The sequence below is a fragment of the Anomalospiza imberbis genome, chromosome 13 (assembly GCF_031753505.1).
Source record: "Anomalospiza imberbis isolate Cuckoo-Finch-1a 21T00152 chromosome 13, ASM3175350v1, whole genome shotgun sequence".
Classification (NCBI taxonomy): Eukaryota; Metazoa; Chordata; class Aves; order Passeriformes; family Viduidae; genus Anomalospiza; species Anomalospiza imberbis.
In genome coordinates this window covers 3461658-3486517 of record NC_089693.1, presented here as the reverse complement: position 1 = coordinate 3486517, position 24860 = coordinate 3461658, and the positions used below count along the sequence as shown (strand labels likewise).

General features: G+C 38.8%; 1 protein-coding gene across 3 annotated transcripts in view; it reads left to right on the top strand.

The window, feature by feature from the left end:
• The window catches only part of MEF2A (myocyte enhancer factor 2A), an 82321-nt gene that overhangs the window by 32635 nt on the left and 24826 nt on the right, over nt 1-24860 (top strand). For 2 of the 3 annotated variants that reach the window (XM_068203626.1, XM_068203625.1), the window contains exons 2-4: nt 1490-1687; nt 6219-6422; nt 22537-22668. In XM_068203626.1, coding sequence (XP_068059727.1) covers nt 1634-1687; nt 6219-6422; nt 22537-22668 — 390 coding nt within the window. In that variant the 5' untranslated portion in view covers nt 1490-1633. Of the gene's footprint in view, nt 1-1489; nt 1688-6218; nt 6423-22536; nt 22669-22733; nt 22872-24860 lie in introns of all 3 variants that reach the window. The other variant, XM_068203627.1, reaches the window with a different exon arrangement.

Genomic DNA, 24860 nt, shown 5'->3' with positions numbered 1-24860 from the left:
AAAAGAAATCCTTTCTCATGAAGAAAACAGAAGCAGTGCAGTGTTGATGGATGTTTTCAATTGTTTTGCCTTATAGACACTGTTTAGTGCATATCCTTTAGACCAGTGGACATCTTACCGTGTAAGTGTTGTTTTAATGTAAATTTCATGAAATAGTATTTCTAAAACTCTTGGGCGTTTTGTGACGCTTTTTTTAAAGCAGCCCTTTGCTGCTGTCAGGTAAATAGAAAATGACATCCCTTCATTTTGTGATGTTCCTCCACCTCTGTTTTTTTCCTCCCAAGAACATCATGTCTGTTTCCTCGGTGTAAATTGAATGTATTGTGAAGTGTAGCCTGTGACTAATCGCCTTTGCTGTCTCTGCTCATTAACTGTCTGATGGTGATGTGGTTGCACCACTTTCTACACATGGCCTCAAGGATATGGCATGGTGACACCCAGATTTAAATACGCAAGGCTTTACTTCAGAAGATGTTTTGGGTTGGGAAGTTAGGTTATCAGCTAATACTGGGGCTGGTTTTACCCCTTTGGATCAGTACTAGGTGATAATAAGATAAAGAAGTACCTATTTCATACATTCTAGTATATCCTTCATGTTCTAGAAGCCATTTAATTTAAATTTTTCTCCAGTTTTCTTCAATTAATGTTATCCTACAATTCAAGCAGTATATCTGGAATATGGCTTAGCAGTTTCTTTAACTGGAAATACATTTGAAGTTTGTTAAATATCAGGTAGTTCAATGCAGATTTAAATGTGGTGACACACTGGCTTCTCAAGTTTCCTGCACATTTCTCTTGGTGAACAATATAACAGTGAAACAGTTGCTGGGCTGCAAATGGGTATTGGCAGATGTGGCATTTACAGGTTATTGGAGGGAGAGGAACTGTGTCAGGTCTCAGGTCTTCCTTGGTGTCTCGGAAACCGTGAAATACTTTTGTTGCAAACCTGTTTTCTCTGGTCTCTTTTAAGCAGAGAGATTCCCTCTTTCCTTCTCCCTCTTGTTTCCCAATGGAACCCCAAGAATTGGCTCACAAAAGGAGATGTAATTTGGCTTAGGAACAGAAATGTGATATTCTTATGGCTTTGTTTTCTTATTTTTGTGATAATTTTACAAGAGAAAACAAGCAACACAAAATGTTTCTTTATAAGATTTCCTAAAATATTGAATCGAGTTTACCAATACTTGTAAATGTGATAACTAAAGGCCTAAAGCTTAGAGTGATGAGCACCACCCCTTTGATAATTGTATTTTTGAGGCAGTTGGAAGTGTGTGAAATTATTGGTCATTTTAAGTCTGTAGTTTGTATGTAGAATGCAGCAGAGCAGTGGGAGTTTAATTAGAAGACAGTGTGTAGTGTAATACTTTACTAATGAAAACACTTGATTTCTCACGGAAATTTCATGATGCACATGTTTATTGGCTCTACGGGTTTTTAATGATACTTCCTTCTTAGTAATTTGTGCATTAATATTGTCATTTTTTTTTAGGTGCTTATAAGAAGAAGTAGAAACCGTTTCTCAAGCTGAAGATAAAGTAAAAGAAAACTGTATCATGTGTTAGAACACTGAAGAGGGACATTTCTTGGATTAGTTTATTTCTGGATTGCTAAACAAAAGAAAGAAGAGGCGAAAATGGGGAGAAAGAAAATACAGATCACGAGAATAATGGATGAACGGAATAGGCAGGTGAGAAACAAGGAGTCTGCATGAACAGGTCCATCAGAAATCTTAAAAACTAATGGAGAGTTTGAATACATTCATCCTAATTCACTGTTCTGAAGCTGAGCTTTGTCTTCATATATCCACAAATGCCCTTGCCAGAATATGAATAAGAAACCTCAATGATTTTATGACTGTTTGAGGAAAAAATGTTATTTATAAGTAATAACTCTTACTACTTAAAATTTAAAATTGCTGTTTGTATTTAAATGGTACCCTACTGTGCTAGCAGTAGAGTGGAGGGGTGTTCTTAAACAGACACATGACTTGATCTGGTAACTACTAGGAACACTTACTACTGGAGGCAGAGAAAGGATGAAAAATTCAGGAAGGATCTAGTAAAAGTATTTTCTGTAGCACTTCGACAGAGGAGTTTGAGGTATCTGTGGGCAGTGTCCTTTGGATACAGTAACAAATTCTGTTAACATTCCATTTAAAAGCATCAATTTATATTTCTTGTAAGAGCTGTTTGCTACAACATGCTTTAAAAATAGTCAGTCAGAAGGGGGGGAAGAGGGCTCAAAATGAATGTTTCAGGGAAAGCTGCTCACTTGGCTGCTTGTGCCCTAACAGAGAGGTGTCCTGTGAACTTGAAAAGTGCCAAAAGTTGAGGACTCTTGCAGTAATGTTTCCTCTTAATTTCTGAATTGCTACATGAGATGCAAAATAAAAGTTTAATTGGATACTGAAATATATAGTGGGATATGTGGAAGCTGTCATTTTTAAGGCAAATTATTACAGGAATGATCTTATTACATTAAGATCTTTAAGAGCAGTGCTGGTGGCTGAGGCCAAAGGTGCTGCTGGGCCAACATCCTTTGTCCAGTGATGGTCATGAGCAAATACGTGTGGGCTGGAGATGCACATGTACACAGCCTGTAATCCTCTTCCAGCTTTTAACTATTCTTAGCTCAGGGATTTCCTGAGCTGGATGTGGTTTCCGTATATTTAGTAACCATTAATGGGTTTTTTTGTTTGTTTTCCCCACCCCCCCCCCCCACCAGGGAAGTTCAGTTATCCTTTGAGCCCTTATAATGTTGCAGCATTTACAACATTTTTTGTCTAGAATTTCCTGTAGGTTTACTGACTGTTGTTTCAAGAAACACCATCCTATTTGCCCTTTGTCATGGTTCTGTCAGTTATTCAGCTCTTGCATGTAAGAGCCAACAGTGACTCCCTATCTACTGTCTGTCCACACTTGCTTAAAGTGTGCTTACTTTTTTTGCTTATTTTTCTCTTAAAGTAAGTTTTTTCAGGCTATAGCTGCCTTGCTTGCTTAGTTGTTTTAATACAGAATTTGTTTCACACCTCTTGCTCCTTTTCCTTGAACTTTTTGGAATATTGCTCCATTACTTCTGATGGCCAAGGGCCCCAGAATTCAGGGTGCAGGCAAAATATGGACTTGTATAGTGGTGTGCTGCTGTTTTGTTCTCTTCCCTTCCTGCTGCTTGATTTCCTTTTTTAACTTCTGAGCAGCAGCTTGACGTTGGGGTAGTGTCAGAATTCCATGGGACTCTCTTGCTGCTGACACATCAGCTCAGAGCCCATTGTTTTGTTGGTGAAATCAAGACTGTTTTTCTCCCTGTATCACTTTAAAGCAATGTAAACTCTGAGAAGTCTATATATAGCAAGAAAAGTATTATTGGAGTTTGGGAGAAAGCCAAGTATTGTGTTTGAACAGCTTTAATCACCCAGTGACTTTATGTTTGATGTAGATAAATGTCTTAAGTACACGTAGTAAAAGTAGATGAATTAATGACTTCAGTTCTTTTCAGATCTTGCTCTACAACTTAAAGCACATGGAGGAGATGGATATTGATCCCACATACTCCTTTTTTTAAAATGAATCTGGATTAAGTTGGGCAACCTTGGTTTTGTTCTGCTTGAGAAACAAATAGTGTTGAACTTCTGCCGTGACTTTGGTGAAGTGTTTTTGGGTTGGTTTTTTTTTTTTGAATCCCCATCCCATTGTTCAGATTGAAACAATGGAGAGGAAGAGAATTAGTGCAATTTTATAAAATTTTAGAGCACTTACACCATTGCTGTGACTGAAGCAAGATAGGGAGATGAAATTCTAGTTTTGTTTTTGGCTAGCCACTTTTTGGGCTATTTAGTGATGAGGAAGAGGATTTAAGCTCTAACTTAAAAGTAGAATTAGGCTTGCCTTAGCCTTTTTCTCTGGAAACTCAGATGAAAACACACTGCATCTTGTTTTTACAAGGTTTTAGAGAGAGTAAATAGTTTTTGTTAGTGGAATCTTAGTTTTTATATGCAGAGATATCAGTGGCCTTCATCCCCACTGGTGTCCTGTGTTTTTGGTAGCCAGGAAATGGAATTTTAACATATTAGTATGCCCTGATGCACTGGGCATTTGTAAGGTATTTACTTCTTTTTTTTTTTTTTTTTTTTTTGGGTTTTTTTTTTTGTTTTTTTTTTTTTTTCATCCAGGTACGGAGGGCATTCAGGGTTTGTTTTGAACAGAAAGTGTAGTTCAATTGTGTCCTGTCAGTTTTTCTATGGCATGTATAGCTGGTGAGTAGTTCACTCATGGACATGCCTGTGATGTCCTGGTTGGGTGTTTAGTTTGAGATTTAGATTTTCTTTGTTTGAAAATATAATTAGAATGGGATAGAGCTTTGCCTGCAAAGCAAGTTCATCTAACTTGTGTGGGAAGAAAAACTACTGTTTTGTCAGAAGCATCTTATTTCTGATGGGATTGTATGTGAGCTCAAAACAGAATATATAGACCATTCCTCAGGGGCATTCTGATTGTCATGAGACTGTCATTGTATTATTAATTAAGCAGCTTTATCTTCTTGAATGAGCGGTAGGACATTTATCTTCATTAAGCTGAAGAGAATCCAGCACAGTAAATTAGATATCAAAGGAGCTCAGTCTTGCTGCCTTGGCTGTCTCCTCCTCACCCATTTTTTTGCTAAGCAATGTTAAAATAGCGCTGGGGAAATGATTTACCTGCAGTAAAGAAACATATTTTTTGAGTTTGGTGTGGTCCTAAATGGAAGGGAAAAAGAGAGAAATTTAGAGAACTGACTGTTTTTGGGTTCTGAAATGAAAACTGAGTTTAAAATAATCTGTGTGCATTGAAGAAAGGCTCACGGTGCTGTGGTAGAGGGGTTTGTGCTAAGCACTGTCCAGGCACCCAGAGAGAAGTTGGTGCCAGCTGAGAATCTCACAAGTGAAGCAGCCTTACGAGAGATGAGAAAGATAAAATTCCAGAAAAGAAATGGAGAGCTCTTGTCCAGGATTCTACTGGTCCTCAGTGGCAGTAAACCTTCATTCTTTTGTCTGAGGACTTCTCCAGGTGACACAGCGCACACACATGTTGTTTATAATGCCTTTTTCCTAACACTAAACAGTAGTACCTCTCTATAGCTGCTCATACTCAGGTAATAACCTTTTAAGTGTCAGAAGAACAACAGCTGTGTATCCTCTGAGACTGTTAACGTGCTGGGAAGAATAGGATATACTTTGTATTATTAATGGTATTAAAAAAAGTAATATGCGTGAGATAATGAGGAGAAAAAAGCCTCCAGGTGTGTATATACAGAAGAAGTTTCCCATCCATTTTCCCAAAAACTTGCTGTACAGCTTGGTAATTAAACTACAGACACCCAGAAAACAGGTTTGATTGTTTCTTGTGTCTTACTTCATTCCTCTCTTGCAAAAGCTCATTGACTGTTGTCTGTGGGGCATGGGGCCTGTGGATCACTCACCTGTCACGGAGGCTTGGAAGCACAGAGTGCTTGGAATTGTAATAGAGGGGTGTCAAATGCACTGACACTTTGATGTCCTTGGCTGCTGCCTTGTGAAAGGAAAGATTTTTTAAACTTTTTTTTAATCATAACTGATGGTAATTTTCATAACTGTTTCCTCCTTCCCTGATGGGCAGATGCTCCAGTGTGGTGGTCTGTAATGGATTTGTTTCCCCACAGCAGTTCTAACTGGACAGAACATTTGTTTCCTGATGTTTCCATGTGGCAGAAAACAAGTCAAATTATAAGTGACTCTGATTAGATGACTTAATAGTAACAAAATAGCAATATTTCTTAGCTTTACATAATTAGAAATCATAGTGCATAGTAAGTGTTACTTCCACTGATTGTTCTGTTTTCTTTGATTTTGTTATAATTAAGGTTGTGAGTACCACAGAAGAATACCTGTGATGCCTGGAAAGTCAGTCTGTTGAACAGAGGAAATTAAGCTAAATTATCCTATTCTAACTAAAATTTAACTCTCCTTGGTAGTTATTTACCAGTGGAAGAGTTGAAGGTATTTTGTAATTATATAATTTAGTCTAGTAGGGAACATAGGGCCCTAAAATTGGCACCAGATATTATAGGCAGTTATTGTGTTAAGCTGCATATTACAGTAGGAGTAAATGGTGTAGGCTCAATCAGTGTATACCTTGATTATTTTCCTTCAAACCCTTGTCATGTGTTTTAAAAAAATAAATCAATCATTATTCTTTCTTCTCTAGGTCACCTTTACAAAGAGGAAGTTTGGATTAATGAAGAAGGCCTATGAGTTGAGTGTGCTCTGTGACTGTGAAATAGCACTCATCATTTTTAACAGCTCTAACAAACTCTTTCAGTATGCCAGCACTGACATGGACAAAGTTCTACTAAAATACACAGAATACAACGAGCCCCATGAAAGCAGAACCAACTCAGATATCGTTGAGGTAACAATTTGAGAAGACACATCAGTCTTCTTATCTCCTTAATAATTAAAACATAGAGCAACCTAGAGCATTTTAAGATATTTTAATCAAATGCTTTAAAGTTATTTAATACCGTGTTATAAAATGTAAACTACTGCTTTTAGTCGGGTTTCTCTAAGGCAATAACTTGTCTTTACAGCCATGTTGTTTTCCCATCTGCCCTCCACCCCCTGCCAGTTTCTGGGAAACATGTTTGATTTCAATCACATTTGGCAATGGAAATAGAGGTGTGAAAAATGGTTGTTTTTCTGGGGAAGGAGGGGGAGAAATGTTCAAGGTTTTAATGGGGAGAAAAAATCGACTGAGGGGAAGAGAAAGGTCAGAAGAGTGCCCTCAGCCTAACAGACAATTATAGTTGGCCCTTTTTCTCCTCTGAGGTAGTAGCCACTTTACCAGTCATATCTTGAACATGGATCAAATCAGCCACCACCTCTGCTGCCCCTTGTTCAGCCAGAAAAAAACCCAAAAAGGCCAAAAAAAGCCAATCTGTGGAATAAACAAACTTAATTAAATTTGTTGTCCAGTGACTGTCAATTAAAATAGCAGCAGAACGACGGCACTAATAGAATAACACGAATATATTTACTCCAAGGTATTGGTTTCATCTACTTTTATAATGCTTGAGCTTTAAATAGAAACTCTTTTCAGTACATAATTTCTAAATTAGGTGCCGTAGAATTCAAGGATTTTCTTGGCAATTGGAGCCTTGATGTACTGTAACTGCATTTCAGAGCATGTCTCCAGTAGTCCTGTAAATAGACCAAAACAGGTGGCTGACTTAAGGGTTTAATTTAAATTCTGAAGTTGTCTTCTGAACAAATGCCTTGCTTTTTAGGAATGATTTCAGAATAATGATTAGCCTTGAATAGCTGAAGAGCCTATTGCCAAGGGGATCAGAGTACAGGGATGGTACTAGCTGATCTTGTACATAAGTGTGCAAGCAAAAAATCAGATTGACAAAACTGAGATACAAATGCTTTATATTTCTTTCAGAGAAGATTCTCTGCTAATTTGTCAGCTGTCTTTTATGATCAGAAAAAACCCCTCCCCAACTTCTGTCTTCAGCATTGAGCTCTAAAGAGAGGGATAATACAAGCCGAGAAGAGTTGAAGGCTTAGTCAGTGGATTAGCATAAATAAGGGATAGCCACTGGAGAGGAAGGGAAAACCTAATTCCTGCAGAATGAGCTTTTGATGGTGACAGACATGAGTTTGAGACAGGAATGCAAGTTCAGCTGGGTTTTGTTCTGCATGCAGGGCATCTCTGTGTTGTGACTCATGGTAATGGTGCTTCTTCACATCACAAGGACTAAGGACCTCTTCCAGAATAATTCTCTGCAAGGTTGCTTCTCTGGGTTTTTCTTGTTGGTGTTTTTTTTTTTGCCAGGGTCAAGTGTTTGACCCCTGACAAGTACATTAAAAGTGCACTTAGCACCCAAGGGCAGATGTGCTCTGGGGGACCATGCAAGGACTCATCTGCAGATTCTTTCTAATTTTCTTCTCTGGGTTTAATGTTTTATACTGGTGTGGAATTTGGGACTTTATTCCCATTTTTCAAATACAGTATAATTTAGGAATGCAGCTTTCTATCTCTCCAGATTAGCCCTGTGTGCTCTTTAGCCTGGTTGTGAAATATTTTTGGGTTTTTTCTTTCTGGATTGATAGGTGCTTGGAGTGTGATAGATGTTTAGTGACATCACCAGCATTTTGGAAACATGCTGAAAGAACAATGTAAAATGGCTTCTCTTTTTTGTAATGACATTGAATTTCTATTTTAACAAATGAAAATTACTGCAGCAAAGCACCTAAAATCTGTCAAATTCGTACTAAACTGATTTTTAAAAAGTAATTCCATTTTATGGAGTTATAGCTAATGTATAGATCTTAGTTTAGTAATTCACTTACCTCCTCGAATGTGACAAATGGCATTTATTGGGACATAAGCTCACTGTGGAACTACTCTGGAGGCACTGTGGTCCTAATGTGCATGACAGGAGGGTGGATTTTTCTGGGCTAGAAGGAAAGGTAATTCCATACAGCTCAGAAGCTGGGAAAGGGAGGAAACAAATCTGCTGCTACTTATTTCCAGTACTGGGTAGATAGAAATGTTGTACATGATTAAGTGAAATTGATGAGACATCTTCCCCTTGTAGTTGTCTCCTGCTCAGTTTTGGCATAGGAATTGCTTTCATATGCCCAGAGCTTGGTGTCTTCTGTTGCTGCTGGAATGTTTGTGAAAACATAGTGGGAGGGAGAGCACTGGCATCTTAAATGAATATTAGAAATTTTTTTTGATGCATGCAGTTATGTCTTTGCTGAACATGTTATTGTAGTTGGGAATGATCTTTTGCTCTCCTATACCTGCTCTTTTATGAGGTTACTGGAATGTAAGGTAGTGCTCTTGCACAGCATAGATGTACCATATAGAGGTATTGAAAAGAGTGAAATTTTTATTCAGTGTGTGCTTTGAATTCTTGAAATACTGGGATTGTGTATTTGGTTTTACAAACCCATAATGGCACAGTTGCAGATTGTTACGCTGAAGTGCTGTCTGTGATTTGAAGGACTTGCTGTAGGTGTTAAAGCATTTGATGCTTTAATGTTCATGGACTTTTTTTCTGTAACAGATTATTCTTGACAAGTAATTATTTTTCCTGAAGAAAGAAATATTTCTGCAGAGTAAAATGGGAAGAATTTCAGGTTTTATCAGGATTCTGTATCCATATGGTCAACAAAATGTTTTAATGTATAAAAGACAATTTGAGACCTTGAGCATTCATTGTTTTTAAATCCAAAGGAAAAGAGGGAGATGAACAGGCACTGTATATTTTCTTTAGTGCAGGATGTTAAGATTATTGCAGGTTATTTACAATAAGATATCACTTCCATTTTGGGTCCTTCTGCCCCTCAATAAGGCCTCAGAAAGCAGCAGTTGCACAATTGTTCCTTCTCTCCCAGCCTCACTTCTGGGAATCAAGGGCTGAAGATGGCTCTTCCTGCCTGTTTAGCTCAGCTTTTTATCTTTTTTCCATGTTTTAATTTTCCTTGACTGATACAGTAAACCAGGGTGTATTTCACCTACACTTGGCCATGGTGAGTTTTGCTTGTTCCTCATCTCACCTCATCAGACTGAGGTGATTTGATTTTTAGGAGCCTGTGTAAAATGTGACCTACTTTCCCAGTTGGCATCTGTGCCCAGGAGAATTCCGGGTGGGTGTCAGTTAATGAGCCTCTCCTGTGCTCTGTAGTTTAATGCTGTTTTCAGTGTAGTGTAATGTGCTGAATAAGGCTTAGGTTATACCCCAGATATTGACAGCTGTCCTTGAAATAGGTAATGATCTGTAACAAAAATTATAACTAGAAAGTACAAAAAAAAAAAATCTCTCTTAAACTATGGCACGTAATTATGGCAGTCATACTCATTCTTGTGGAAGGACTGCTCTGGTGTAAATTCCAGCAAATGATTTGGATGTTTGCATTAAATGCCTTACCATGGGAATAGGTGACTGTAATGAGGAGTAACATTTGTGATGGCTTGGTGTGAGAGTGGTTTTTTCACAGTTCAAAGCAGGTAAATGACCCTGCTGCTGCTTTCAGCAGGGTCAACAAGGCAGTTTAATCTTCTGCTGTAATCAGCTGTTTTCTTGCATTAAAATACATTCCATCTCTGCCTTTTCACCAAATTTTAACGGAGCTGTTAGAGGAGCAGTGCACGTTCTGTAGTCAGGAGCATCTCTGGGATCAGAGATGGGATTGTTGGCTCCTGGCTCCGAGTGAGCACGGAGAGCTCAGCTGCACGTGGAGAGCCTGCAGCAGGAAGAAGCAGATGCATCTCCCCAGCCAGATGGAGCATATGCCAAGAGACAAGTGTAACAGTGTGGGGAGCATAAACAGAAAAGTTGGTGTTGAAACACTGTGTTTATAAACCAAAAGCTCTCTGGTTTTGTTTTTCATCCAGCTTTCTCCACCTCCCAGCATTGCTTCTTTTCCAGGCTGGGAATAACCAATGTGTATTTTGAACTGTTGTTGGTGCGTAGTAGTTTGTTTTGGTAGCACTTGAATTGGTTCATTGCTTCCTTTTTTTTTAATTTGGGTTGACTTCATGTGAAAACGAAGATCTGGGAATTGTATCTAAATATATACTTGGATGCACACATACAAAATTAGATGAGAATGACCTTCAGTTAATTGATCTTATTTCCTTCCTTGGTGGATACCTGGTGTATCCGATCTAGATAAGGATTTGCAAAGCAATTTGGGCTTCTCTATTTTGCTATTCTAAGCTGAAAAGTAAGATGGTGGAAACTGGGGCAAATTCTTAAAAAATAATTATTTCTTTGAAATGTTTTATAACACAGGCTACATCGTAAGTTTAAAAATTTATTTATTTTTAAGAAGAAAATGCCTGCAACCAAGACAATGAAAACTGATGCTGAATGTATGTGACTAAAATCTCCAAATCTATGTGAAATATCAGCACAGCTTTACAGAACTGTGAGGTGGCACCAGGAATGCTGATGGTTAAACACACCCTGGAGATCGGAGGGAGGCTGACACTGTGATGTGTTAACATTGTTTTGCATTCCTGCGTATTTGATAGATGGAGAACTGCCAGAAGTGAGCAAAACCTGGGGGGAATAAAGAAAGAAGAAAGCTTTGGGCTGACAGAAGAACATGTATTGGTGTAGTATTATGTATTTTTGTAGTTCAAACCACTTGATTTGGTCTCCAAATACTGTGGGAATAAGTGGTGCATGTTTAAAAGAAGGAAGAAGCTTAAAAATTATTTCAGTGAAGGAAGGAAAAGACTTGGTAATCTGCCCATGATGCTGAGAAAATGTAGGCATTATTGGGCTTGATTTGCTAAATGATTATGTAAATGTAATTATACTGCATATAACATTTCAAATAATTTGAGATGGCACACAAATACCTTTGAGACATTTTAAGGAGGTGGTTAAGGAGGATTTATGTATGGTTAAGGACTAAAATTTTCTTTTAGCTTACCTTAAAAAGAGGGAAAGTGCTTGAAAACTGAAGTGGTCTGGAATGAGTCATCAAAAGCTTTTATATATATGTATGTATACATACATATATATATACACACACACACATGTATTTTTATGTGTCTGTGTATAGTGTTTTGATTCTATTTTTTTTAGAAGCGTTTGCTATAAATCTGACTTATAAACAGGTTCTACCTAGAGATTTTAGTTCCCATTCATGGTTTAGGAAAAAACAACTACCTTGAAAAATTTAAAATGTGGTCAAGGTAGCAAATATTTATTTTCAGTACTGTGACAGAAGACAGCTGTGCATTTTGTGCTGAACAGAACAGTTGCCCCTCCTGATGGTGTCTTTGTCTCTCATTTCTCTCCCCACCTCTTTCTTTTTAGTTTGGGAGATTAAATTCAACGCTTAATTCCCATAGTATTTTTTGGACCTGTTTACTGTTACTGATTTTTCCATATCTTGCATTTGGTAATACTGTTTTACTCAACAATATTGTAATTCTTTGGCTGTGCTGAAATTGCTTTGGATGTACAGATGATTAACGTACCTCTTCATTTATTTATTTCAAAGTATCAGATTATTGGTGACTTTAAGCAAGCTGACAGTACTGGCAAAAAGATTTTGTTCTGAGTTAATGTGGTTTTGCATTCCTTCATTGCTGATATATAAAGAATTATCAGAAGTAGGATAGAATTAGATTTTTTTTTTTGAAGCAGCTTTGGTTCGCCTGCAAATAATCTAAAGCTGTACTTCCCTTGTATCTAAAGCAGTGAATAAATTTAGTGTTTTAGGGTTAAGAATACATTATTTCTTCTACCTCTTTAAAACAGTGCCGGTGCTTTAAATTTACCATGCTCTGCTGGTATTCTGAATTTTGATGAATTCCAGATTTAGTCACTACTTAAAGCATATAGATATCTGAAATTTGTCTGGAATGCATCTTTTAATAGAAATTTCTGAAGTCTTGCTAATAACGACTGTACTTGGCTGCTGTATTGCCAGCAGTGATTTTATGTAGCTGCAGCTCAGGGTGCTCTCTGTCCTACACCAGCCCTGTCACAGTTACACCAGTGACATGACTTTAAAGCTGTGAACTGAAATTTGCTGCGATGTTCTCATTTTTCAATATATTACCAGAAAAAGCTGATCACTGAGTGCTGAGTGGCAGCTGACTTGGCTGTGCATCATTACAATCTCAGATTGGATCGGATGCTCCTCTGGAGGCTGTGCTGCTGGGAGGGCCAGAATCCTGAATCCGTGTCAAACACTGGTACAGAGCTTTTGTGTGCTCTCTCTACCAAAAATCTCTGCAGAATCAGCCCTGCAATAGGCAGGGATTGGATTCTCCTCTGTCTGAAACTTGATTTTATTTCTCAGCTGTGTAAGCCATGTTTTTCCAACTGTTTCTGCTCTGTGTTCGGAGAATATTTTTATTTTTGAAATTTATAGGGCAGACACACAACGTCCAGTTCTCACACCCACTGCTTGGGAGACGCTTGTCAAGGATTGAGTTCTGGGTTTAGCTGTTCTGGAGACATTGTGTTAAGTAGGATTGAAAATTGACTCCAAGAAAATCCGCAACAGCTCATTGCTTGTTAGTGCTGGAGTGCATGCAGGCAGTCACACAAAGACATAATTATTGTATGAACAAGTTCTTCAAGCTGTGCTGGTCTCGTGTATTCTGCAGCCCTTGTGTTGCTGCAGAATTTGGTGCTTTTGAAATTCTGTAGTGACAGAAAAGTGTATTTTTACTTTGCAATTTCAAAGTGAGGACCATAGCATCTGTTGATCAAGAGAGAGTGACTTTACACAAGCTGTGCATGGAAAGAATAGACCCAGAACAAAGCATCTCCTGCAACTACAGCAAGATAAAGGGCTGTTCTTTATGTGGTAGGCTTGATTTCAGTGGAGACTTAATGTAATCCCATCTTTTGACTTCTGGCTCGTGGGTTTGGTTGTGTCTTCTGCCAGGGATTAACCACCTTGCAGGAGGGACAGCAGCAGTGCAGCTTCTTGATCCTCTCTGTTCCTCAGCCACTGTTTTAGATGAACTGCCCAAACGAGGGGAGCAGTGCTTCACTGCTCCCTGCCTTTTGGACCTCATTATGTCTGCAGTTTTTAATATGTTGCTTTTGAATAATCTTACTGCTTGGGCCATGAGCTGATGGTGCTTGTGCAGCAGAGGGCTCAGGGAGTCTGTGGCTTGTTCTCTGCCAGGGTTTTGCTGCAGGTGCTGTGGCCCACGGGGGCACCAACGCTCAGCACTCACCTGAACAAAACACTTCTCTTGGTAATTGCTCCAGGAGTGCAGCTGCACCTAAAGAAAGAAAATATTGGTGATGGCAGTTCCTGTGGTACGGACCTCTGAATACCCTAACAGCCTGTGACGTGTGACATACGACACACAACATGTGACATACCATTCTTCACCATACTTGCAGATGAGTTCACATCCAGTTCATTTAGTGACTTACCCAGGGTTTTTTGGTACGTCTTATATCAGTGATGTGACATTTCATATGGGAGCCCTGTAAGTCATAGTGGAGACTATGCAAGTTGGTTAAATTGGAAGTAGGGTGAATTTTAACTTAAATTTTATGTTTTATAGGTAATTTCAACAGGAAGTGAATAATACACTTTTATTGAAAACTCCCAAATATTTTGGGAATGTTGTAAAGATTTTTTTAGATCAAAGCTGTTACACATTGTCCCACTGTAAGCTCTTCTATAACTGTAACAAACTGGTACCATTTAAAGCCCTGCTCTTTCTTGCAAATAACTTAAAATTCAGTATTTGCTGATTACAATGGCTTTTTAAAAAGAAAAAAAAAATCAAGCATTCCAGAGCTAGTCTTTATCTAATGTTGACATGAATTACATGATAAAGCTTACTCAAATTTCTCTGTCCCTGATTCCTGTACAGCCTTTTCTCTTTACCTCTCGAGGTCCCACCTTTGATTTCCCACCCCTTTTCACATTAAGTCAGGACAGTCTTCAAAGAGGTGCTCTTGCTTTTGAATAATTTGCACTAAATGGAGGCTGTGCAGGAAAAAGCATGTTAAATGTATTGTGTTGACACACAACTGAGAAGTTCTGTATTTGAAACATGAATTGGGACATTATTAGAGCTGTGTCTGGAAGTCCCACATTCTCATGATTTTACTTCAGTAAAAACAAAGATGTAATTGCTTGTACCCTATTTCCTTATTTTTGGGGAGTCTCTCTGCTTCCTGTTGCACATACTGGTCTAGTGATAGCACTAAGTTATCTTGAGTACCAAGACTCTGAAACAGTTCTGTTATCCTTTCCAATTTTAAAGCTGTAAGGAACTATTCAGGACAAAAAGTATTTGTAATTGCAATACTACATGGGCAGGTAGACCTAAAGAACCCCATTCTTTTTATTAAATGAATTCTAATCAGAGTTAAGCCATTTTTTTTCTTGGCAAACTCTGAGTAGGAGATAATATTTTTCCTAAAGAACTTCTAAAAGATTATGAGGGATATTATGCAGATGGATTGCTGCACTTGGAAACTTTTCATGTTCCATATGGCTTATCTGCAGTGCACTGTTGCTGAAAGGAGGCCTTCAGTCAGCTACTGCTGCTGCTGATTTATAATTTAACCATTGCAAGTACATGAAGATCTGCATTTGGGAGGCTGAGATTGTACATCTCTGTGTTGTTATTTGGGCAAGGGCTGAAATGAAGCATTTATGTACCATGAAACATCTCTTTGAATGTTCTAACATAGTACTGTGTTTTGCTCCATTTTACCATTAATTTTGTTTGTTTGGAATTTATAGTCCCTGGAAGAACTATAAATTGTGTTTAATTGATATGCTAAGGAGTAGTTTTTGCTTCTTGAAGATTAATGTCAGTTGATTCTGTCTTTTTTTTTTTAATAAAAAGATTGAAAAAGATCAAGTTAAACTGGCATTTTAGTACTCTTTAATGGGAAAATCTAGTTGATGGTTCTTTCTGTAACACAGGTAAATGCAAATCTGCTCAGTGATGTAAAATTTAATGATCTGCTGAGTTGGATAGAAAGTGAAACAAAGACAAATGCATCAAAAATTGGACTTTGAGAGCTTGACTAAGCTGTCACTGTGGAAACAGCATTATCAGTGCTAATGGATTACTAATCATTTTAAGTCTCAAGGAGTTCATTTAGGACCAAGCAATCCAGTTTGTTTGTAGGTCAGCGACTGCTTTCTAAAGTCCATAGCTCACAGACAGTGTTTCTCTAAAATCACAAATACAAGCAAGCAGCTGCCTTTCCCATGCCTTCTAGTCCAGAGCTGGGTAATATTCTGGGGGTGAAGAGTGGATTTTTTAGCCCGTAAAGTTCTAATTCTTTAGTCATTGCTTGTGGTTATCTACTTAAAATAATGTTTTTCAGCAAAGATGCTTCAGGCTAGAATTTAAACTTCATGCCATATCAAGTCTAAAAACCTTTTGTATGTGTTATTTTATATAAATGAGAGTTTGAATCCTGAGTGCCATCTTTATCATATCTGGGAGGAATTTGACAGCTAGCTTTCATGTTTGGCAAGCCAGGGATACATGTTAAAATTTGCCAGATACTGGAAGTGCTCCAACATTTGAAACAAGGCAGTGTCTTTTCTTAGAGTGGTTTATAGCAGGGACACTGATAAAATTTCAAATCATGAACATTTTTCATTTGTAAATGCTGAATACCTTTGCCTAAAACTGAACATAGAGCATTGCTAAAGGGGCTCTTCTTTTTCTTTGTATTTTATGTTTAATGCCAGGCAGGCTTAGAAGTTTTTTATTTGTAAAACCCTGGAATAAGTAATTAATCCTAAACCTCCTTTTTTTAATAGCAATCCATAATATTTGGCCAAGAAATACAAGCTGTAGCAAACTTTAAGTACTACACTCAGAATTTTTCAAGTCCATGCATTTTTGTGTAATGTCAATTATTTGCTTTTTAAATATCACTACTAATTGAGCACACGTATGGAAAATATTATTTAAGTAAGCTGAAAGGAGAATATGTCAATAGTTCAGATTTTCTTTAGCATGCAGTATTATAGTTGGGGAGCCTGCCAGAAAGATTGGGAAGGTCTTGTTGTTTAAGAAGTTAAGCTCTCCAAGTTGCTTAGCTCATGGAAATGTCTGTCATAATCTAATTTGGCCTCCTGTGCGTTTCAGGGAAGTTTTGAAAGCCGGGCACCACTCCTTCCCTGAGCTGGTTTGGGATGGATGTGTTTGTGGCTATAATTAGAACGTGAAATTTGAGCTGATAGCGTGGCAAAATGTAATTGAAAATGTGTCAGGGATACTGAAAGGAACAGTGTTAGGGCTAAATGTAAGTAGCCTCCCAACTCAAAGGACAGGAAAACGGCTTCATAAGGAAATTTGCAGATGCTTCAGTGGTTGAAGTTGAGAATATTAATAGAGCCTGAGGAAAATATATTGCGTTTGTAAACATCACATAAAACAATACACTACATCTGTCTTTGGAAAAAAAAAATTCAGCCCACAGAAATAATGTTGATGAGTTTAAATAGACAAAACACCATTACTGAGTTGAATTACCTGGTTTTTCTCTGGCTGTTCAGGTTTGATGTTTGTGCTGCACTGGGGATTCACTCCTGCTTGGATTTTAGACAGTGGTAAATTCGTGTACCCGACACTGTAGGGTCAAGGTCTGACTCTGCAGAGCTGTGTTGTTAATTTAGAGAAAAGAAAAAGCAACGATGATGCTTCTGTAGCCAAACTGACCCACAGGAAGTTTGAAAACTAAAAATAGCTTTTGGTGACTAAGAATACTCCTTGGGTACTTGAATATGTTTTATACATAATAGGGGAGACATAATGATATCTAAAGGATGAGACACCTTACTATTGTTCAGGCTGATGAAAGTGGAATATTTTGTGTTATAAAAGAAGAGAAAAACAGCCAGGTTTTAGGCTCAAGTTCTTGGCAATAATATGTATCAGGAAGCAAATAATGAAACAATTGTGTTGCTTTCAGCAGGACGTTCTGCTGCATGCAAACCTGTAGTGATACCTGTGGTCCTCGCCTGCTGTGGGAAGGGAGCTGAGCTGCAGTAAAGGAATATGCCCCGCTTTGTCTCACTGACCTTTCATGTATTAAAAAAGAAAACTGGGTGGGAATCTGCTGCTGGGGCTGCTTTATTTGTTCTTCGTTCTGTGGCTATCACAGAAAAAAAGGTGTGGCTTTTCATGTAGGATGTGACTGTGAGTGGTGTTGTGGTTTGCTGCTGCCAGCGAGGCTGGGCCAGTGCTTCTGCCTCCTCTGCCCACACGTTGGCCACCCACCTTTTCCTGCTGCAGCCGAGCATAAACCAGCAAAAATAAGTTAAAGAATGGACAAGGGGAATTTTTTTCATTTTAGTGAGACAAAAATATTCTCCACTATTGAACGGCATCTCCAGATGCATCAGGAAAGTTTAATCATTTATCCTTTTTGATATCCCTGGTGGAGATGCCTACCAGAGCAGCAATAATACTTAGCAGTTCTAGTAGGGCTGTTCCATTACTTCAGGCCTGAGGAATATTTACACTTTAAAAAGTTATGATTTTTAAAACATATTTACTCCAAATTTGTGCTGCTTTGCAGCTTTTCCATGCTCTGATTGCAAGAGCAGAAGGAGAACTAGCCACAGGATTTAAGTGAAAGGTTTGCCTTTTCCAAGGGAAATCACTTTTCATTTCAGTCTTAGTCAAATTTTGGACATGGTTTTCCCAGTGATTTGGGATGAAATCCCAACAAAAATCCTCTCTGGCCAGCTCCAATAGTAAGTGCAGAAATAGAGCTGTTAACATGATACATGGTAGCTTTGACAGCAACAACCATTTCCTTTTTGTGTAATATTACAAGAAACCAAACACTGAGTGTTTTGAATGACCTGACACTTTTTTACACTTCATAACACTTTTTACACATGAGGTCATCCTACGTTCTTGCTTTAAGGCAGAAAAATATCATTTCCTGACGTGACAATGAACATAATCAAGTTCTTTACAGTTCTGCCAGGGCTGGTATAGAGCCCAGATCACAATATCAGAAGTCTTGGCTTTTTAACCAAACTCACTGATGGGAGCACAGACCCCACTGATTGAGCTCTTTAATCATCAGCACGTTTCCTTTTGGAGCGGGATGGAAAGCCTGGGCTCTGGGTGGGAGGGGGCCAGCTGGGGGCTGTCACTTGGTCTCTGGAAGCAGTGACCCATCCATAGTTATTGGTTCAGAGTTCCTGGTTCCCAGAGGTGCCCCTGAGCAGAGTCTGGAGCCCCTGGGAGCCGGGCTGGAGCAAGCCTGGAGAAGGTGGTGGCTTCTTCTCCTGCTCTGGGGGCTCAGCAGCCTTCAGGCTCCTGCCTTCCACGTGGCTCTGTTGGATTTTGTGGAAGGAAGCTTGTGCTCAGCTACACTGAGATGGTTGAATATCAGCTCTGCTTCCTCAGGATCAAACAAAAAATGATTTTATTGTGCTTTTATACTCTTTGCTATTTGTATTATCAGTTTCAGTAAAATTTATACGGAATTGTAGAGAAAAGCCAGTTATTCCTTTCTGTTGTTGTTTTGCAAGAAGCCCTTCTTCTGTTCCTTAGATAGTTCTTGCCAAGGCATGATTCTTTTCTTAAATTAGCAAAATGCTAATTTTAATTGCAAAGTGCAATTAAAAACTACTTTGCATATGTGTGGGGAAGTTCAGGAAAATATTGGGGCTCTTGTACCATGTGCTTGACTGCAATATTTAAACCCGTCATAGCTGGTCCAGCCATTCTCATACAATGTTTTCTGAGCTCTGCCATTCAAATCAAAATAAATCAAAATAAATCAATACTAGACTAATAGTGGAAGAGCTCCTGGGCCATTCTGCAATATTTTAAGATGACCAGAGCTGTCTGGAACACTTGTGTAGCGACTTTGTGTGTCACAAAAATGTATTTTTGTGTTTCCTTAATTCTTTTAAAAAAAGATTTTGCACCTGCATTGGTTCATTGTAAATACTTAGCATTATTTTCTGAATAAAACCAGTATTTTTCTCTCATCAGTTGGTGCAGTTTGAGATCAAAGCTGCATAATCTTAGTTACTGGGGCACAATACAGTGTGTTTGGCAAACATGTTGGAACAATTTCCAGTAATTTTGGCGAAGTCTTAGAGGAAGTGGAAAGTAACACAGATTTACTGAAAGGGCTACACATTCCCTTACATGATCTGGAAAACAAGACTTCACACCAGAAGGTAATTGCAGTGAGCATCCAATAACAAAACCTGAAATTTAATATTCTTTTCCCCTTTCGCTGTGGTAAGAAAAAAAAAATTGCCTTATATCTATTAGTCTCCGCTGCAAATACTATGATTTTGTTGTAAACGAGCTTGTGTATCACAGCAGAGAAATAAAACTCTCTTCACGTTACACAAACTACTTGATCTCACCAGATTTTTTGCTCTGCACAACGTCAGAGTTAATAAAAATTTAATCTCTATGATAATACCTTGGAAATTGCTCAGAGAGCCGAGTCATTTACATTATTTGGAGAAACAACATATTTTAGCACCGGAGGATCTCGAGGGCGGAGTGAGCCCCTGTTTCCCCACGGAGCGGATCCCCGGTGCCGGTCCCTGTTTGCCTGCAGCGGGGCCTGTGCCGGCTCTGGTGGCGCTGCCTCGCCTCGGCCGCGCCTGCCCGTGCCAACCGCTCGCGGCATCCCGTGCGCGGCCCTGGCCACGCAGCAGGAATGTTTTACTGTTGTGTTACTGGGCGCTGATAAAAGTTCGCAGGCTTTTTATGGTCAGGTCCTCCAAGTGGCACTTGGTGTTTTGGTGATAAGGAGGCAGAGCTCTGGCTGTTGGACCCAGCCTTATTATCTGTGACAGGGAACTGTGGCTTAACTCCCTCCACAATGACAGGAACCCCATCTGGAGTGACGGTTTCCAGAGCCTGAAACGGGAGATACTGAGGCATTTTCCTTCCTCATGAGTCAAAGCAGAGTTAACCCCATTGTTAGCAAAAATGACACACAGTCACCGAGAGGAAAGAGGCATTTTTACATCTGAATCTCTTCCTTTTTGTTTAAATCGGAGGATAATTTTCAGACCTTTCGGGGGGGGATGAAGTGGTAGCATTACACTAAAAGGCTTTCACTGGACTGCTTTAGACTATTCAAAGGAGCTCTGCTGAAGCTCCCTTGCTGCAAGACTTCAGTTGCCTCAGCGTGTTTATCGCAGGAGCTGCACTCTTGTGTGTGCATGTCCTGTAGCCCTTTCTTTGCAGAGCTTCCGTGCAGCTCTGTCATCGTGTGCCGGGCATCGCGCGCGGCACCGAACGCGCCTGAAGACATTTGGGTTCTATTTCCAGAGCGCCGTGCGCCGCAGGGGTTAAGCGTAATCCGGATGACACGGCGTTAACATTTTCCCTGCTGATACCAAAGTGTAGCAGAGCGGCAGGCTGACTTGTTAGGAAGGGCTGCGAGAGGGATAACAGGCTCCGACCTTGAGAGGCCGAGCTGCCGGCCCTTGTATGGCCAAGTCCATTTACGTGTCCGGCTATTGGTTGGAGGAGCGGCATCGGAGCTGTGACAGGTGCTGGAGGAGCCTACACCTGTTTTCCCCATATGCTGATTTAGTGATTACATTTTTGTGGGAGTTCCAGATACTGTGTGGGATACATGGAGCAAGCCAGGAAACTTGAGAAGGAATTGCAGCTTATGGTGAACTGTGATATTAAAGAATTTCAGGCAGCAAATTGGATTTTCAATTCCTGCTTTCAAACTGCAGTAGAAATAAGCAGGATTTTGCATATATATATATATGAATAGTGAGGAAGTAGTGTGTGTTTTTTATTGTACTAAAAATCAGTTGACAGTAAAAAAATGCTGGTGAATACTATGAGCTAAAATATTTTGGTTTTTAAATCAGAATTTCAGTGCGTAATGGAAATTGCTTCTGGAGGAAACATGGGGTTTTTTTATGGTGCTGGAAACGTCAGCTTGCAGATTTCTGATCTTTAGGGGTTTTAATGTAAAATCCATGGAATATGGGTAATTTCTGACAAAAAGGAAGTATGCAACTCCCTTGTGCCTGTATAGTCCTACTGCCGCTTTATGTACAGATAACACATATCTGTTAAAAATTTTTATTGCTTTCCTTTTGAAACTTAAAAAAAAAAATAAAGATTTTTTTCCACAGGTAATGCTTTAAATATTGTTTTGTTACAAATTAGAGTTTGCAGAGAAAAATTTCTGATTGTGTAATAGGGTGAAAAACAAAAACAAGAAATACAAATATGTCTTGTCATTTGGTCACGAGACCTGCAGTTTCACATCCTTTCTTTAATGGCTGGATTGTAGACAAGCTTGCCTTTTTTTTTTTTCCAGGGGATGTTGATGTGAGTTCTCCACCAGAAAACAGGAAGTAGCTCCATAAAGTTAGTCTGAAGGACTCTGAAAAAGCTTATATTTAGCAAACTAAGTCATTTTAGAGAGGGATTATGTAATTTCTTTTTTGCAGTTCTTGTTATCGTGCAGGATGACAGGAAGATCCTGCCTTTGTCAGCTTTTGAGACTGAATGTTACAGATATTAACGTCCTGCAGTTATTTAACTGGATCAGAATTTTAGCCACTGTGTTTGTCAGAATATAACTCATCTATTATATGCTCTTTAAAATGTGAATATTAAAATTGGGATGCTAAAATCAATTCATTAAAGGTCCAGTAAACTGGCTGTTAATTACCAGTGAATACATGTACTCCTTTGCCACAGGCTTGAATGTTCCTTGTCAGGCAACTTCACTCCATCAGCCAGTGTCTAAAAATGAATTTGCATGCAGTGCTGGGAGATGAAGTGGTTGTAGGGGGAAGTTACCTGTGAGATGGCACCTGGGTGAACCTTTTCTCTTTGTGTACTTTGCCACTATCTTGAAAGACTGATTCTGTCTGTTGCGCAGTGAGTTTTGTCTGTGAAAGTTTGATGTAGTTTCAGGGGCTCTGAATGATTCAGTAGTGTACAAAAGTTCTTGGCAAGTTAGTATGATTTGTATGTGAATTTTCCAATTGTATTTCAGACCTTAAGAAAGAAAGGCCTTAATGGTTGTGAGAGCCCTGATGCTGACGATTACTTTGAGCACAGTCCACTATCGGAGGACAGATTCAGCAAACTAAATGAAGATAGTGATTTTATTTTCAAGCGAGGCCCTGTAAGTACTTTTATTTTATCTCTACTTTTTATTTGTTGATCCTTTTTATTAACTTCATTATTTAGGCTCTGAACAAGAAGGAACACAGAGGGTGCGACAGCCCGGACCCTGACACTTCATATGTGCTCACGCCACATACAGAAGAAAAATATAAAAAAATTAATGAAGAGTTTGATAATATGATGCGGAATCATAAAATCGCAGTGAGTACTAAAGTATGGTTTGTGCTTCTCTTACATGCATGAGAATTTTCATGGTGTTTGCTTACCACTGAAAACCACTTCAAAGACAAGAGGATGTAATGGCTTGAGAAGGGAAAAGGACTTCTGAGGAGAAGTGAGATTGTGATACCTGGTCTTGTTAAAATACATTTTATTGTAAAGAATAAGAAGAATAATCTCTAGCTTTGGTTTTGCACTCCCAGTTTTTCATACCTTTGGAACACAAGACAATATTTCAGAATTTCAGGAGCCTACAGCATTACTTAATCCTGCCTAAAATATATTTACCAAGATAGATTTTTGTTGTAGGATGTAGGCTCATTTATTTACATCTTGTAGGTCTTCATCTGTCTGGTGATCAAGAATTTACAGTATGTGACAAGCAGGCAAATAGCATTGGATTAATTTTATCATCTAGCCAGTAGAATTTATTTTGCTCAAGTCTGGATGTAGAAAGTTATTTAGATATTTAAAATCAAGGCTGCTGCAGAAGGAGAGCCTCTAAAGATTGCTCCTCTGAAATTCCAACAGATACTTCCTTGAACACTGAAGGATATTTGAAAATTTTCTCCCAAGTGCCAAGCCAGTGTGCAGCCATAAGTCACTTGGCTCCAGAACTTCAGTTTGGGGATAAAAGGAGTGGAAACGTTGCATGTTTTTTGTGGAGGTGTTCACGGTGACATTTAGTTTCCACCTACAAAAAGCAGCTAGTGTTGAGTATTACTAAGTATTTTCTAAGAAAACTAATACAGGGCTCTGTCACAGCCTTTGAATATTTTAAGAATGCAAATATTGTAGCAATTAAAGGAGATGAACTGTGTGGGTTAATCTGCACAGACCCTGGGGCACTTGAGTAGTGTCTCCAAATGACTGCTGATATTGGAAATCATTTCATCGTTCAGAGCCTACGAGATCTCTGGGGACTGAACAGCAAACTGACAGTCATGACACCCAGCATTACTTCTGTAATGCTTGAATAAAGCCAATATATTTTGGTTTTTCTCTGTTTTGAAGATTTTGATATCTGAGTTTTCTGTGTTGAGACGTCTTCAGGCCTCATCCCTCAGTATGTTACAGCTAAATGGGTTTTTGGTGAACAGCCTAAATGTCTGTGTGGACATCAGTGTAAATAAAAAGGGCAACATTATTTTTTAGCTCTACAGCTCTGTATTTGTAACTCAGATTTGACCTGTTATGTTTCTGTTTCCAGTACTTCTGGGGCTGTAAAAGAACACAGTTTCTCTTGTTCTCGAGCACTCTTTGCTGTCAAAGGATAGGAATGAGGCAAAGCGTGAAGAATTCGCTCGTAACCAAATGAGCACCATAGATGGGCAGACAGCCTTTATTGTAAGGTGTGGGGGGAGGCTGTCACTTATTGGTTCTGTATTGAGAAACCTACAGAAAAAAATGTTCAGTTGTTACCTCCTAGCAGCGTGTTCAGCATACTTCAGGTATTTCCAGTTTAGTTTGAGCTGCTTGACAGTGTGCTGTGTAAAAACACCCCGGTTTTGGTAGATACTGAGTAGTTTCCAGTAGTTTCCCCTGAAAACAAGCACCAGCAGGGCTTGTCATTGGTTAGATACTGTGAATGATTTGCTAGCTTTGTGTTGTTCTGCTTCATTAATTTTTCCTTCCATCTGTGCCAAAAATTGATGATTATTCTTAGAATGCTTTAGTAGGGACATTGTTGTTGTCTCTTGCTAGTAAGAGATTTTGTTTCTTGTAGAGAATATGTTCTGCTCTTTTCATTAGAGTAGTTATTGTTACATTTCTTGTATTATCTAACTTTTCATGCAGAAGTATCATTCTAAGTGATTTTTAAGCTACACATGATGAAATAGCATTTTTTAAAGTGTACTTGCTAGGTCATGTGTGTTGGTCAATTGCCTTTGACTCCTCAATCACAACTATCACCTCTCTATTCTGTCAATAAATACTACTAGGGTTTTGCCCTTAAATTGTACCTGTCAC